Source organism: Pteropus vampyrus, unplaced genomic scaffold (assembly GCF_000151845.1).
Source record: "Pteropus vampyrus isolate Shadow unplaced genomic scaffold, Pvam_2.0 Scaffold51, whole genome shotgun sequence".
Classification (NCBI taxonomy): Eukaryota; Metazoa; Chordata; class Mammalia; order Chiroptera; family Pteropodidae; genus Pteropus; species Pteropus vampyrus.
This window is the reverse complement of record NW_011888832.1, coordinates 1,024,317-1,041,646: the sequence shown is the minus strand read 5'-3', so window position 1 is coordinate 1,041,646 and position 17,330 is coordinate 1,024,317. Positions and strand designations below refer to the sequence as shown.

Genomic DNA, 17,330 nt, shown 5'->3' with positions numbered 1-17,330 from the left:
GCACCCTCAGGTTCCAAATCAGAGTGGCCCCTTCACTCTGCAGGGTACTGCATCAGCCTAGAACACGCCTAACGCACAGCGGAGGAGTGCGGGGGAGGGCGATGTCCACGTCCCGGGTCTGCAAGCCCTTGCTCTTACGCCACGTCTCTCACTTACCTAACAGTCCCTGGTCACTGACACCGAAAAAGAACTGTGCAGGACTTCTGAAGGCATACTGAGGTTAACAGCCACACGCGATCACAGGGTTGTTCTGTTTTAAATGTTTTTAATGGAAATGACAGTAAAATGAAATTAAAAAAGAACAGTGACCATTTTAATCAGACTTTGTTTACAAATATAAAAATATAACCAAAACTTCAAACAGTTTCTTTTATACATTTTCTATAAACTTAACACAAGAAAAATTCTCAAAGCCAAACTACCAATGATGCTTGTACTCTATGATGTGAACATAGTAACCGAAAGTTTAAATTTTTAAATGCACGGACCTTTCCTTCAACTGAGCAGCACAGTGTTTTCCCAAGTTACCTTGCGTCTTACGATACAATCCATCACTAAAATACAAATTACTTCTAAACTGGTTTAGTCTAAACTTACTTAAGTTTTAGTCTTTTTTTTTCACAAAAACAAGCTTGATAAGTATAATACAAGCTAATATTAAAATGAGTTTTATGGCTCAAGTCAAATTACCCTATTTTGTTTCTCATCACATATTTAAACAAAAGGGAAACTGAAGTGAGTCCAGTTTAACTTAAATAATAAGTGAGAGAAAACAAGTGGACTAATTGTGGGAAATAAAACCTTATGCTACAGAAGCTGACTTGTATTAGTTAAAAACCACTAAGCCTTCTCTGGCTGTGCAAAACACAGAATTGTACACTCTCTGCAAGTCTTAGTAAGAGGCACATACTGTCCCAAACACTATGAACTAGAAAAAATGGTAAGTTTGAGGAACTCCAATGTGAAAAGCGACTCCATTTCACCTCAAGTGACAGAGCAGGTACTTAAAATAACAGTCACTAAAAACCTGAGAGCATAACAGTCACATCATTTAAGGGGAATCGAAGCTGACTGCTTGCCAGGCTGCAGAATGCGGAGGTCTTTTACCTCTCACTTTTAATTAAGCATGGAAAAAAAAAAAAACAGACTGGCTCATTTGGTTGTTTTATCCAAATAAAATGCTAACTTAACGGTATTCTTTAATATCCAAATTAACTGAACCACACAGTACTGGTTTCAAGGTAAGACAATAATAAAAATCCAGACCCGTTTAGTACAAATTCACATGAAGAATTATCATAATGCCATTTTAAGTATTATCTACTTTTTAAAAAAAATCACAACTCTTCATCAGGAAAAAAACAAATTTCACTTTTCTTCAAAGGGTTGTCAATGTTAAAAACAATTTAAAACACTTAAGTAAAACTTTTCATTTTTTCCCTTTAATCTGTTGAATATTTTCTGGTGCCATTTGATAGTTTTATATAGAATATGCACTACTTGGATTACTCAGGGAGAATAACCTGGCAAATACTGTAGTTATAGAATACAAGACAGGGCTCTCATGTGTAAGCAAACCTGGAACACAAGAAGGCAGTCAAAAATGTCAGTTACTCAAGAGCTCACTGAAAAAATTATTCAGTATTTAGTATGTAGAGAACTGGAATGCATGATTCAAGACTGTTAGTTCTTGAAGAAGTGTGATCAGAACTTATTTATCAAAAGACCTTAGTGTTAATCAGTGCCCTGTATCCTCTTCTAATGCTATAGAAATACATGATTTAAACTTCCTTCTCTAGTTTGCTATTTCCTTCAGGAAACCACAAGAGTATTGGGACACAACTGGCTGACTAGTTCAAAACCAATTTGAAAAATTTGTGTTTGTGTGTTATGAATTTTACATTCAAAACCGTACCTCTTAAATGCCGACATTAGTAACCCAGCTGGCTTAAATCAAAGGTTTTTCTCACCTAGGCCCTGGCACATGGGTGACTGACTCAAGCAATGACACTGGAAAGTAGTGAACAAGAAAGAATTTCTAGGTCAAAGCTGAAGTTACAAAACATGTGAGTGGCCTCGAATCAGATAACTCTTCAATTAAAACATTCCTATACTGACAGCACTTTATAAATTACACCTAGAAAAAAGTCCACCCAAATGGCAATGGCCAACATGTCTGAAATGTGGTCTCTGTAGCTTTGATTGGGGTGTCCCAAGCAATCATGGAAGGTGAGCTAGATCAAGCCATCTCCAATTCTGACCTCCTCAATCTTTGAGGACTCAGCTAACCAGTGAGTTCAATAAAATTTTAGTAATTTAAAAGTATGCTAATATAAACCAGAGGGGCAGGACTGTCAGCCTTTGAGGGAAGAGGATGAGTCACAGAACTAGCGGCTCTTACAAAGGAAATCACAGGTCATTTCCAGTCCTAGAGACTGGTGCTCATCTACTACTTAAATGTGAACACATTTACAAATGCTACTTGATAAGTAACCATGTGACGATTTAACAGGACCTCAAGTGAACTGAATGTTTATAAGTAAAATTATTCAGGTGTTCTTGGTCTGATTTTAAGTATAAAGAGAGAAAAATACATGCTATACTTTTTGCATCACCCAATACTCAGGGGAACAGTCCTGCCATCAGTACCATAAAGTTGTAAGAACTACTCATTTCTGTCTATTAAAAACATAACTATGCCCATCTTTTTAAGTAGCTGCATCTTACAAGATTTCCTTTATACCAAGCCTACAGTCAACGTCTGTAATAAGGCATATACAATATACTTTGACCATTAGCAATGACATAGCCAGCAAACTCCCTTGCCCTAAGATTCTCTCTCTGCAAATTTGACACTAATTTAGCATTATTTTTTAAAGTTTTTTAAATTTGGTATTTTTCCTTAGGCTGACAAAATGTATTCCCTGTCCTGTCCTGAGATTTCAGATTTTTGAAAAGTCTTTATGTTACTTGATAAAATCAAATTCTCATCTCTACGGATATGGATATAGCTTCAAGTTAATTGAAATAACTAACTTTGCAATCCAAGGGTTCAAAACCTAACAGGTCCACTTTTAAAAACTTTAGGTAAAGTTTAGAAACTTTACCATGGCCCTAAGAATAACTAAGACATAATTTCACAACAGCACAAATAATACCCCCATTTCATGAAGAAAACAACTCCGAATGAGCTCTACGTCGGTCTCTTTTCACATCATTTCCCATGACTTCCCCGACCATGCCAATCTTAAGGTTTCCCACATGTTTAAGGTCCGACGCTTGTGCACTAAACCTGGCTGTGCCAGTGTGAAACACACCGTTAGTCACACGCTGCGCGTGCTGCTGTAATACACCTTGCAGCATAAACTCTGGTACAGGAGTTGCATCTTGGACTCATTCAAGCAAATCTAGTTCCCAAGAGTAACAGAAGATCCTCATCGCAAAGATCTGCAACGTGGTCTCGGACGGTGCCCCCGAGAATGCTCCAGAGCAAGGGTCCCATAAACCCGACTGAACCTGCACTGTCTCGTAACATTCACCAGCCTAAGGAGGGGGAGAAAGAAAACGATCCTCGCCTATAAGAATTTTACAAGTTTAATGTGAAAAAAAAAAAATACAAATAGAAAGAAGTCCACTTCTTTAATGTTGTATAAAAACGTATGAGTAGAAACAAAAGCAAATTAAACATTATCACATTTGTTTACACCACTATCTAGTTCTTCATATTAACTTTGCTATTCAAACAACGGAAAGCAGGGAGCAATTTAGGAATTGGGAAAGAGATAAAACCAAAAACACTTTTCCACCACGTTTACTCTACACTGTGCAGAGCTGTGCTCACAGAGACGGCTGCTTTAACTTCTCCGCTGTGCAGGGATTCAGTTGTATATAAAATTGAACCTGAATTTTAAAAAGAACAACAGTTTTATTAAAAACAGTATTATTTCCACAGTTCCTACCTCAGATGATAAAAAAACTTATTTGGACATTTCTACCTTCCCTCAATATTTCTGGCATTTTCTACACCAAGATATACTTACTTCCTCTCACCTGTCACACCTTACACATTAAATAACAGCGTTGTTGAACACTTACAATAAAAAAAAAAAGTCTAAATTTGATAATTATCCACTGATAAGTTCCTTGAGGGAAGAAGTTTTTACACCTCGTTGTATCTGACTACTCAGCACAGTTCCTGATACCTAATAGGTGGTGTTTAATACCTAATAGGTGGTAAGTGACTAATACGACTCTTTTTTTCACAGCCCACACTTCAGCTTGTAAACCACCAGCAGACCAAAGCAGAGGAGTAAATGATGAAGGCTGATCAGTGTGACTAAATACAAAGACCAATTTTACTCAACAAGCTTCCATAGAAGGCAAAGTCACTACTGGAACTGTTTTTAAACGAACCTTTTTAAGCACTTACCAGGTGTCGGGCACTATTGTAAACACTTTATGTGTGTTATTTCACTTGGTTCTCACAATTTTATGAAGCGGGGACTGCCATCCCCATTTAGAGAAGAAGAAAGAGGCAAACAGGTATAGCCGTTTGTTCATGGTCACTCTGCCAGCAAGTGCCGAAGGTGGAGTTCAAACCCAAACACTGACCACAGACTGCATTCTCAAGCTCCATGCTGTTCTGCGATCCCTAGCTACAGCTGGCTCTAAAGACCTCAACAAGCCCAAGTCAGCTTAAAAAAAAAATGCACTTCTCATCATTCTGCCTTAAAAAGAAAACCTAACTCCATGTAAAAATTCAAGACTTAATCCCACGTGCCCCAATATGGGCCTAAATACAGTGGGTTCCAAAAAAAAGAGAGAACATATGACACCAAGAGATTCAATCTTCACATTTTCATATAAATAACTCCCTTCATATTTATTAGATATTGACGACTACAACTTTACCATCGCTTCTTTGAAAGAAAAGTTCAAATTTAACTGCAGAGTGTCTCAGATTTGGAGAAAAGCAGTTACACAGATCCAGAACGTCATCCCGCAACTCAGGGTCACTTTCCGTCAGTCATGCTTATCTGTGGCTTGCACGTGACCTCAGGGTCCATCTACTGTCTTAACTTTCTCAAAGACAAAATTCATAAACTATCTTTTCTCAAATGGCTCCGAGTATTTTAAAATCTGGCAGTTTAGATGAATCAACCACAAAATGTTCAACTTTCCATACCTGCTCAAAAGCTGAGGGAGACTAGAAATGATGGGTCCGTACCCAGGGGCATTGTCATACAGCTCAAACAATGGTGCTGCTACCAGCTTGTAATTTTTAGGAACCGCAAACAAGGCTAAAATAAAACAAAACAGTATTCATTTTCTATAATTTCTTATGTAATCACTGCTTTCACTTTATTTATAAAATAATCATCAATTTTACATTTGAGAAACAGTTGAGGAAAAAGATAATTCTCATTAATAAATTTTGGTTGTGTCTTTTAAAAAAGCTTGTAGTGAGAGCTTTCACACGGCCTAGCAACCAAGATCTTTAAGTTCTGGCCCTGGGATAAAGGAGAGAAGAGCCTTAGGTTTGTAATTTATTTTGGATTCTATTTTAAAAATATTATAAAAAACAGAATAATTGCTTATTAAAACATGTAACAGGCCTAAAGATGATATTTTTAAAAAATCAATTCATCTGTCTCCTACAATTTTCAGTTTACCTCAATGTGGAAAATCAACATCAGCATCTAAACAGTTATTAGAAACACTATAATCTGGTATTTTATGCTCTAGTTAAACATATTTTCCCCCAGTAGCATAACTGGCACATCTATGAGAAAAACTAGGTGATTCTGTATAAACATGGTATGTGTTTTTAGTTTTACAATAAATCCAAAAATTTGAAGAACTTAGAAAAAACACAAAGTGGTTTGAAATTATTCTACAAAAGTTTTTAGATGGCTGCCTTCAAAAACAAAATAACTTACCTTTCTCTTGAAGTTGAACCAAAAACAACTTCTTATGTTCTTTAGGTTTTGTAATATGTGCAGGAATATAGGGATACTGAAAAAAACAAAAGAGGCTCATTTGTTGATACCAAGACATCCCTCGTACTTCCATGCCTGTTTATCAACTTCTCCCAAATAGCAACCCTCTGAGACCAACAAGTTCCTCACGATCTTGACACAATTTTATTTTAACATATATCCCATGTCTTCATCTATTTCTTTATATGTTTATTCTCCAATGCAGTGCAAACTGCTGGGGGAAGGAGAATTCTTTCTAGTCTTCTCTTTATTGGGATTTAGTACCTAACAGATATACTAACAAATAAATGCTTTAATAAATACAAAATAACAAGTAGTAAACCATTCGACCATTTAAGACAAATATGTAGACACAGGATTTACAGTCTGAGAAATTGGTGTTTCTAAAAAAAGTTTAAAAAAAAAAATCATTACTAAGTTAAACTTTCTAGAGTCCTGATGTGGACATGTTTCTTGTATTAAAAGTTAAATATGGCCTGTGAGGTATTTGACAGGATGCTCCCCACAGCGCCGCACCGCCCCCCTCCCGCCCTGCCCCACCTTGCTACACACAGACACTTCAGGAACACTGGATGAGCAATATAAGTGGAGTTCTGCCAGCTGGAGAGAGTCAAACTGCTTGGGAAAACGGAGAAAATATTTTGGAGAATTTAAAGGGATGAAGAGAATTACAGAGGAGAGGTTACTATATGAGAAAGAAGAATTTTAACATAATTTTAAAAGTCTAAGAGATTTCTTTTTGTTCTGTGTGTATGTTATGAAAATGTCTCCTACATCTCCCTACGATACTTTCAGAAAAAAATTTGCTTTTGGAATTGTGCTTGAGGGCAAGGAATTACAAAGTGTTAAAAACAGACATGAGGAAAGTAGGATGAAAACAGAGGCTGCCAAAGGTATATCACACTCATTTTACGTAAGGAACTTACAGTGAGAGGCTAAGCGTCTTTGAGGAGATGACACAACTAAGTAGTGAGGCCAGATTCAACTTTATCTGTCCAACCCTTACCTCACTATAAAAGCCTATGTTATTTCCCACTATACTATCCCAATAGCACCTAACCAGTATTCAAGTTAGAATAATTACATAGGGTATGATGAATCCAGACAACTGTCCGGGCTTTGGCGGTGTCCTGCGCCATCATGAGAACCAGGCACACGGGCAGCAAGAGACAAAGATGTGAGAAGTAGCTTGAATAGCACAGGCTAAAAGAGACCTGAGGTTCACATACAACAAAATAAGTTCCCAACCCACGACCAAACCAAAGTGGCTGGCTACGTGTTCCTTTTCTTTTAAGCCTTTCTCCTCCAGCCTCGTTTCCGTGTTTATTTTAAGCCAAGTGTACTTTAGACAAAAAGACTGAGATAGGCAGATGGCGTCATGCTCTTTTCCCACTGACACCAAGTTTACTAAACACACAACCTTTACATCTTGTACTAGCCCAGCCAAGGCCAGGGTTCAGTGGACTAAGAGAATCGCCCAGGACCATGGGAGGGGAGAGGCCTGAGAGCATTCAGAAAGTAGCCTGGGGATCTCATTGCTGAGCATTTCCCAGTTAAATGAAGGAATGTTCAAAAAAGTTTACAGCAGCTGTTCTGTGTCTTTTTGGACCAGGAACTTCACCACTCCAGATGAAATTACACTTTCTTAAAGCTAACACAATTCTCAGGCAGTGAGCGCTAACACCAGCTTCCTCAGCATTTATCTTCCTGCCTCTCGGCCATGCAGGGAGTCACAAGGAAGAGGATAGAACAATCTTTAGCTTAGCTGATATTCTGTGCAATTTTTGTCATGCAAAGAAGGTATCAAACTCATAGAGCTTTGTCAAAAGAATGCAGGCTCCAACTTCGAGAGTCTCCCATTAGCCAAACATAGAAAAACCTACACACCAGTAACATTATCGATCATTACAATGGAATAAATACATGAAATATGAAACTCCATGAGGTTGTATGACACTTTTAAAGGTCACTGAAACTGATGCTTTTTGTACCTCTCATCACAGTTTCTCTTGGCACCTCAGATTCCAGGGCAGCTGTGTTTGAAAATGTCAGAAAGCTCTGTTTGCTGCCACCACCCCGCTCTGTTTTTCAGCCTCGAAGTATTTCCAGAGCCTGGAAAGTCTCAGCCCGTGCTTGGACTCAACGTGAAAGTGCAAGGGAGTTAATGCACTCCTCATCGAATGACGGACAGGAGTCCCTGGCCTCCCCTCCTTCCAATGGACAATTTCGAGGTGCATTCCACATGGTTCCTCCCAGTCCTTAGCAAAATCATTCTGGCTCCCCACTGCTATACTGAGATCGGTTATGTTCCCTCTTCTGACTTCTCTGGTCTCTGTTTCCCTGGACTCTGCTCCTTCCTGGCATCAGCCCCCAAACAGTCTGCATCTAAGTCTCTGTCTTATCCTCTCTTTTGAATGAAGTCAAATCTTTGGAGGATGCTAAGGAGTTAATTCATTCTTCTGAAAAGCGGTAGGCAGAGGAAAAGAAGCATCTACTGTTTCCTACACAAACTATACTTCAAGGTAACCAAGTAGCTGACGAGAGAACTTTCTCTTTATATAAAGATCACAATCCTAATGAATTAAAGGATGCAGGAAACTACCATCGATGAGCTGCTAACATTACAAAGAGAGACAAGACATTATGAAATTCCTGATGATGTACACAATACCACTGTGGTGGCCAGCCTCCAAGATGACCCTCACTGGTCCCTGTCTCCTGGTATCCACACTTCTGTGTGGTCCCCTTCCGCAATGTACTAGGTGGGTTTGTGTGACCAATAGCTTACAGCAGAACTGCTAGTATGTCACCGCCAAGATTAAGTTGTAACAGACTGTAAGAAACTAGCTTCCAACTTGGGTGTTTTCTGTTAATGTCTCTATCTCTTGGGTCACACGCTCTGGGGAAAGCCAGATGTCTTTCTGGGAGCTTCCCTATGCAGCTCTCATGGCAACCGAGGAAGGCCTTAGGTCAATAGCCAGCAAGGACCTGAAGCCTTTAGTCCAACAGCCAGGAGGAACTGGGAGGTCTGCTAACAAACACACGTGTGAGTTTGGCACCAGATCCTTAACCCTCAGTCCAGCTTTGAAATGATGTAATCCCAGCTGACAACTCGCCCAGAACTTCTCAAGGGGCCATGAGCCAGAATCACTCAGCTAAGCAGCTCCTAGAACTATGACTCTGAGAAACAAAGATAATAAATGCTGTTTTACACTTTTAAGTTTTGGGCAATATATTATATGGCAACAGATAAACAATATACCATCTCTGACAGCCTTGTACCCTTCTCCCAAAAAACCGAGTCCAAATCCCATCTATGGATCCAACTACCAATTTACAGGACTACCAATTTACAGGACAAAAAGAAACAGCTCCATGTTCAATGACAACGGAGATGTAATCGGCAATGGAAACACTAAAGACTTTAAGCAGCCTAACAAATCACAAGGAAAAAAAAGACGGGGAACCAACCTGTAGATATAAAAGACACTTAAGTAACTATCCTAGTTCAAACAAATTATAAAAACAAAATAACAATAAAATTTGAAACTATCCAGAATATGTAAACAGTACTGCGTATTTAATGATATTATGAAATTAGTTCTTATTCTTAGTATGATATGGCAGTACTGTGGTTATATTTTTTAAAAAGCCTTATCATTTAGAGATGCACACTGGAATATTTATGATTAAAATTATACCTAAAATTTGTTTCAAAATAATCTAAGTTGAGGGCGGTGAGATGGGGCAGTGCAGGGAGGGGGCTGCTGAAATTTGACCATGAGTTGCTAACTGCTGAAAGCGGATGACAGGTAACTACTATTCTCTTCCCTTTTGTATATGTTTGGAATTTTCCTTTAAGAGAAAAAATGCTTGGCTTTTTAATTTTTTATCTAAATTAAGGAACGTAATTTTAAGTCAAATTCTACTAACAAGGAAATTTTAAGTCAAATTCTACTATGATCTTTTTAAATGGCTGGAATTAAATCACTTTCCTACTTCCCCAAATGCGCAGTAAATATTAACTGAACGCTAACCTGAGGAGGTTCAAAGTTTGGTCTCCACCAGTTACCAATGCAGTCATCAATGACCCAGTCTTGCAGGACTCCATCTTGACGACCCAGTATCTGTCAAAAACAAGTGATAGAGCCAGTAAACCACTAAATACACATACCTGTGAAAACCCTTCTTCGACAAAAAGAATTTTTTTGGCAGCACTGCTAATAGAGACACGGCTAACATGCCTTCCATGTGAATTTTCCTTCTATAATTTATTATTATTATTATTATGTGTGTCACTCTGCCCAAGACATACACTATTAGTTAAAAACTGGCAACCTAGCATCAGCATAACCATAGAGGACCAAAGAATATGCTGTTATATGCTCTGGCTATACATGAAAAAAAGGTCATCAATTACTAATATAGGCCGATGGCAGACAATAGCTTTTCTAGAATCAATCGTAGCTTTTGTATGTCACTCACCTGGCCAAGTTATAGAAATAAGTGTGCAAAATTCACATTTTTCTTTTTATGATTCTGTATAGCATAACATTAAACTTGCTTTAATAAAAGCTATACTCTACATTTTAGTCAAAAATGATTCAACAAGGTTAATAACAAGAAAGAGCAGTTCCCTCCCTGATCTACTTCATCCATTCCCACTGGCTATAACTTTCAACTCTTATCTATTCCCCTCGCCCCCGATATTTGCCTCTATTTTTAAAAGCATTCTTGTCTTTAAATGAACTATTTAAGATTTACAGAGATGTTGCAAAGATGGTACAGAGACTTCCCATATATCCCACACCCAGTTTCCCCATTGTATAATCTTAAATTAGTATATTACATTTGTCATAACTAATGAATACTTACATCTTATTTTTTTTAATTTTTATTTTTCAATTACAGCTGTCATTCAATATTATTTTCATGTGTCCAGCATAGTGGTTAGACATTTACATAATTACAAAGTGATCCCCCTAATTAGTCCAGTACCCATCTGGCATCATGCAGTTATTACAATATTATTGACTATACTCCCTTTGCTGTACTCTACAACACCATGACTATTTTGTAACTACCAGTTTGTACTTCATCCCTTTACCTTTTTCACCCAACCCCCAACCTCCCTCCCATCTTGCAACCCTCAGTTTGTTCATTTATTTCGTTGTTTAGATTCCACATGTAAGCGAAATCATATGGTATTTGTCTGACTTATTTCACTTAGCATGATGCCTTCTTGGTCCATCCATTTGTCTGTCACAAATGGTAAGATTTCATTCTTTTTAATAGTGGAGCAATATTTCATTGTATATATGCACCACTTCTTTATCCAATCCTCTATTAATGGGCACTTATCTTGGCTATTGCTAATAACACTGCAATGAATATAGGGGTGCATATATCTTTTCGAATTAAATGTTTTGGATTTCTTCGAAGAAATACCCAGAAGTGGAATTGCAGGGTCATGCTGTCGTTCTATTTTTAACTTTGTGAGGAACCGCCATACTGTTTTCCATAGTGGCTGCACCAATTTGCAACCCCAATAGTGCAGGAGGGTTCCCTTTTGTCCACATCTTCACCAACACCTATTGTTTGCTGGTTTAGTGACAGCCATTCTGACAGGTGTGAGGTGATACTTCATTGTGGTTTTAATTTTCGTTCTTCTGATGACTAGTGACATTGGGCATCTTTTTATATGTCTACTGGCTGCCTGTATGTCCTCTGATATTTATTAAGTCCACAATTTATTCAGATATCCTTAGTTTTTATCATCCTTTTTCAGTTCCAGGAACCTGTCTAGGATATCACATTATATTTAGCTGTCGGTTTTTGATGATCCGGACAGTTCTGAGGAGTACTGGTTAGGTATTTTGCAGAATGTCCCTCAATTGGACTGGGGTTATGGATTTTGGGGAGACTGGGGAGAGATTGCAGAGGTAATGTGCCTTTCTCATCCCATCACATCAAGAGTACATTCTATCAACATGATATCACTGATGTTAACCTTGATCACCTGGCTGAGGTAGTGTTTGCAGATTTCTCCACTATAAAAGTACATTTTTAACACATTTTTATGACCATTTCTTGATTACTTTAATTTTTAAAAACCTAAAAAACAACCCCACTAATTAACACCCTCTACTGTGGATGAGAATTTACCTTAAAACCACATCTCCCATTCATATTTTCTCTTCCACTATCCTCCCATTATAAATGTTTGTTGATAATCAGTATTTAAATTAATAACTAGGTGAATCAGACACAACAGAGCATTTAGTAACTATTATCACACTTCTTTCTACAACTATCTCTTTTTCTGGAGTTAATAACTTTCATTTCATTTGCTATCACTAATTCATCCTTGCATTTTCCACAGAGCTTAAATTTCTTCTCAATTCAAACATCGATTATTCTATCAATTTCATTTTTCTAGGAGACATTTTTCTGTCATCCTGCTCCAATCTGTAGATGTTCACGGCTGGAGTCCTAGGGCTTCCCTCTGCCTCCCTCCTGTGTTGTCAGATCCTCTATATTCTGAATTCTTTATCTTCTTAGTTTATTTTCTCACTTTGGTGGTGAACATCCTCTAATAGCTTTCCTGAGAAAAGGTACAAGAGATATCACATTTGGGAAAATAACTTTATTTTACGTGCACACGATTTAGTTTGATTAGACAAAAAAAAATCAAGGACAGAAATCATGTTTTCTAAGATTTACAAAGGAATGTTCACGATCTTTTGGCTTCCAGTATTATTTTTGGGAATTTGATGCCATTTCTGATTTTGATGCTTTGTATTTATCCGAGGTCTCCCTTCCCCACCTGCTAACTCTGGAAGCTTTTAGGATTTTCTGTTTATCCTGATTGATTTAAAATCTCATAATGATATGCCTTTGCGTGGATCTTTTAACATCCGTTACAGAGAGCAGGCCAGTAGTTCTTTTCAATCTGCACACTTATGGTCTTTGAGTTTGGGAAATTTTCTTCAATTATTACTTTGTAAATTCTTCCTTTTCCTCTGTTCTATTTATCTATACAGTTGACCTCTGAACAAAACAGGTTTAAACTGCTCCAGGTCCACTTATATGTGTAGTTTTTCAATACATACAGTGCTATAAATGTATTTTCTCTCCCTTATGATTCTTAATAACATTTTTTCTTAAATGTTTTCTTAATAACATTTTTTCTCTAGCTTACTTTATTCTAAGAATACAGTACATAATACATATAACATACAAAATATGTGTTGACTGTTTATGTTATCAATAAGGCTTCTGGTCAACAGTAGACTATTAGTAGTTAAGTTTTCAGAGACTCAGAAGTTATAAGCAGATATGACTGTGAGGGGAGTTGGCGCCCCTAACACCCACGTTGTTCAAGGGTCGACTGTAGTTTATACTGTTCCTTCTAGAATGATCTAATTTTATCTTTTCTTACCTATGTTCAATCTTTTTGTTCTATTTTCTGGTAGATTTCCTCAACTCAATCTTTTAACTCTCCACTGAATTTTTCATTCTGCTAACTAATACGCCTATGTTCTTTTTTTTTGTCAGCTTAACAGTCTCTTTTAATGGCACATTGTTCCATAGAGGCAATATCTCCTTTTACCACACCAAGAATATTAATCATGATTTTGTTGATCACTGAATTTTCTGTTTGAGTTCCTTTTGCTCTTTTTCTTCTTTGGAGTTTGTTTGCTTTGGGTTTTTTGTCAATTTCTCCAGAAACAAAACCTCCAACCTGCAACCTGGGGTAAAACTAGTTGTTGACACTATCAGCCTAGTAGAAGTCTAGAAGTCTCATCATTCAGGATGTAAACTTTCAATTATTCTCCCCACCTCAACTTTTTCATTCTTTAATGTATTCCGATTCAATCTCTACCAAGAATCGATCACCAGCTACACTTTGCCTAATTGTACAGAGTAGGTAAGACAGTCTGGGTATAATGCAGCCTATACAGTCTGTTGATCAACCCAGTTTTCAGTCCATGCATGGCCCCACCTTCATAGGTATCAGGCACCTCCAATTCCCTAGCCTTTCTGGTGTTCTGCAGTGCTGGGTCCTGAACTGCCTGCCTGCTGGGCTGAGGTCTCTGTATCTGCTAAGTCAGTTATAATCTGCCTGTTTTCCAGCTTCTAAAAATTTTTTGCTATTGTCTCGTCTTGCACCCCCCTCAATCTTACTGGATTTATATCTTTTTTAAACCCTTTTACTGTCTTTTTGGTGGAGTTTTGAGAAGGAGTTGAGCCAAGGAAGTAGGTTCGATCTACCATATGTAAATGGATGCTCGAGAACAGCACAATATTTGAGTTATAATGCATTTTTAAATATTACTAGGAAGACAAAACAAATAGGTCAAGTGGTAGAATTACAGGTAATTTTAGTTTGTACTTTTCTGTATTTGCCAAGGTTTTTGCACAGTTGTAATTGTGGGGGTGGAGTGGGGGGAGCAGATTGTATGCTAAAAAGGAAAAATATTTAATAACAAAAACAACCTATAATCTCAAAAATTTCCAGCATCTATACATTTGGCCCCCAATCTTCAGAGGCAGACATGAGAATGACTTTTAAAAAGTAGTACAACTTGGGCAAAGCCTAAAAGATTATGTGCAGAAAGGAAAATAGGTATCTAACAGGATCATTCTCTTGTCAAAATTCTATAGAGGTAGAGGCCTACTCTGGAACAAAACTATCTGCATTCGAATCTCCAGCTCCACGACATACCAGCTATATAACATCAAGCAAATCAACACTCTGTGCCCGGTTTATCAGTGGTTTATCAGTAAAATGGGATTAATAATAATATCTACTTCCTAGGGTTGTTGTGATGATTAAAGGAGTTACTGCAGGTAAAACATTTAGTGACTAGCACAGTAAGTACCTAATGTTGGCATTTCTTAACCATTATTGTTATGTCAACATTTCAATGAAAAAAAAGTTAAGATAAAGCAAGCGGAAGTTCAATTTGCAGAAAATAAACATATATATTAACACTCTGGGATTTGAGTTTTATTTATTGTGAAGTAAATATTCAAAATAAACATCCTTTTATAAAACATAAAAAGCCTAATTATCAATTAAGTTGATGGTATTTAGATGGACAATAATAAAACTATCAAAGTGGTTAAACAGAAAAATACCTCTGTCATTAAGCGTTTTAGTCCTTCAACTTCATCTTCTCCTGGGTTAAGTTCACCACCAGGTCTGCATAAAGGTTAAGAATTTCAGCTTTTGACTTAATACAATTTGGGGATAACAGGAAGAAGACAGTAGTTATTTCTATCAAGTAAATGAATAACACATTACAGGTTTCACATAAGGCAATCAAAACATGTCAAAGAGAGGAGGAAGAATGTGCTAGAAACAGAAAGCTGAATTCATAATGTTAATTAACCAAAGTAATGGTACACAAACCCTAATTTTAAACACTGTAACATAAACATCGCACAACTGCTGGCCATCAGTCCTTTCCAGTCTGTTTTCCCTGGAAGCTATCTGGTGATAATGGGAATCTAGAAATGTCCAGAGAGCAATGAACCACACTCTTCATGTTTGTAGAATAGGGCATTTTTTCAGAACTCCAACCTCAACATTTGAGACCTCTCTTTTGGTACAATCTGGTCAGTTGTGGACTAAGTCATTTTAAGAATAGGAAACACTACTTATCCTAAGAAATAATATCGAATGTTCTTAGTAATGCTACAATGACATCTAGTAACTGAACTTGGACTAATTTGTTTAACAGGGCTCCTATCAAGCTCTGTCATTAGCGTCGATAATATACAGTAACACGCAGATTTCTACTAAGGCAATAAATGAGCACTACACTGGAGAAAAATACCTTGTGATTTTTCTCTTTCTAAAGACTCTATTAACAACTGTGTTTGTTGAGGTAAACAACTAACTGGCAAAAACTATATTCCAAAGCTCCATAAAACAGCAATCCTATTAAAAGTTGTCTTGTTAATTTCCAATGACACTTACAATTTGAAGAAAGTTGTTCCCAGCTGTAGCAGAAGCACATGGGGTAGCCGGTGCTCGTGTACAATCAGAACCCCTTCCACAGTCCTCCTCATTCCAATTTTATCAAATTCCTCCCTCATGCGCTGAAATCTGGCTGCAACAGAGCTGTCCTTCTCATAAAGGGGCTCTTTTGTACCAAAAGTATAATTGGTGAGAGGGTACCTGTGATCCGAAGACAAACATCTAACGTGAGAACTGAACACCATAATTTACCATAACAGATACCAACCATATTTTTAAAAATGGTAAAAAGTGTATATATTTTTCCAAAAAGTGTATATATTGTATTCAGAGACATAAGATTTGTCCAAGGTTACACAAGTAGTTAATGAGACAGCAGAGATTAGAATCCAGGTCTTTGTACTCTAAAACCAGAGCTGCTTTTTAGATCAAGCTGTTATTACTCCACACTTGAACTTGCAAGCATAGAGAGCACTATCCAGAAGGCCTTTAAATGCTTAAAGAAGTGGTTATATGGACATCTGGTAATCCTCTGGTTTTGGATCGTGGCTGGTAAACTAACATAGCCGACCTGGCTAACGTCCCCTTGGGTTCCTCTGACTACTAATCTAATCAGAAGTTCTATTAATTATGGGCAATAATGGCTAATCTCTCTTTTTCTACAAGCTGAGCCACCACTTTCCATCATCTCTCCTGTTATTCTCCATTCCTCCCAGTCAATTATCCTCAGACTCTTTTGGTACCACAACCCTTTCTCTTCCAATGAACTGTTCTTTCCCTCTAACACTTTTTTTAGCCTTTTCATTTATTCCATTCATTATCCTTACTCTTCCTTTCTCCTCATTCATATCTTCTGCCTAATCTGAATAGTCTCTCCTCCTTTATCAAGAATTCAAAATACGGCTCATATTGTTGAAGACCGTTCTCACCTTGCCTATTAACAATAAAAAAATTTCCTTAAAGATAGTTAAAAATAACATTTAGATTTTATCACACTATCACCTTGTAAACCCTTAATCAAGCCTCACAGTAAGAAAGAAGCCTTTGATTATAAGCCTTCGAGTAAGACTTCTTTGGCCACACTTGCCTATCCCCAATGCCTTTACAGTAAGTGGATAACTACATAACTAATCGCTCTGCCATTCTTGAAAGGGGAACAAAACAAGGGTTGCCAAAACTTAAAAAATTAATTCCAGAAGCCAAATTCTAGGTATAAATGAAGCAGCTCTAAACTAACTAAAATATACCATTTCCAGGGTGCTTTAAACATTTTTAGAAAGAACTTCCCTTGGAGTCTCAATGCTGAATCTGACATTGTCGTCGTTAGCAGCAGCGGTCTCACA

At 37.4% G+C, this 17,330-nt stretch overlaps 1 protein-coding gene across 1 annotated transcript in view; it reads right to left on the bottom strand.

Moving 5' to 3' along the window:
- Nucleotides 1-248: 248 nt before the first annotated feature.
- The window catches only part of NUDT21 (nudix hydrolase 21), a 19,298-nt gene continuing 2,216 nt past the window's right edge, over nucleotides 249-17,330 (bottom strand). The window contains exons 2-7 of the mRNA XM_011360133.2: nucleotides 15,988-16,188; nucleotides 15,144-15,207; nucleotides 10,037-10,126; nucleotides 5,940-6,015; nucleotides 5,186-5,300; nucleotides 249-3,900 (exon numbers count right to left, since the gene is read on the bottom strand). Coding sequence (XP_011358435.1) covers nucleotides 3,879-3,900; nucleotides 5,186-5,300; nucleotides 5,940-6,015; nucleotides 10,037-10,126; nucleotides 15,144-15,207; nucleotides 15,988-16,188 — 568 coding nt within the window. The 3' untranslated portion in view covers nucleotides 249-3,878. The remainder of the gene's footprint in view (nucleotides 3,901-5,185; nucleotides 5,301-5,939; nucleotides 6,016-10,036; nucleotides 10,127-15,143; nucleotides 15,208-15,987; nucleotides 16,189-17,330) is intronic.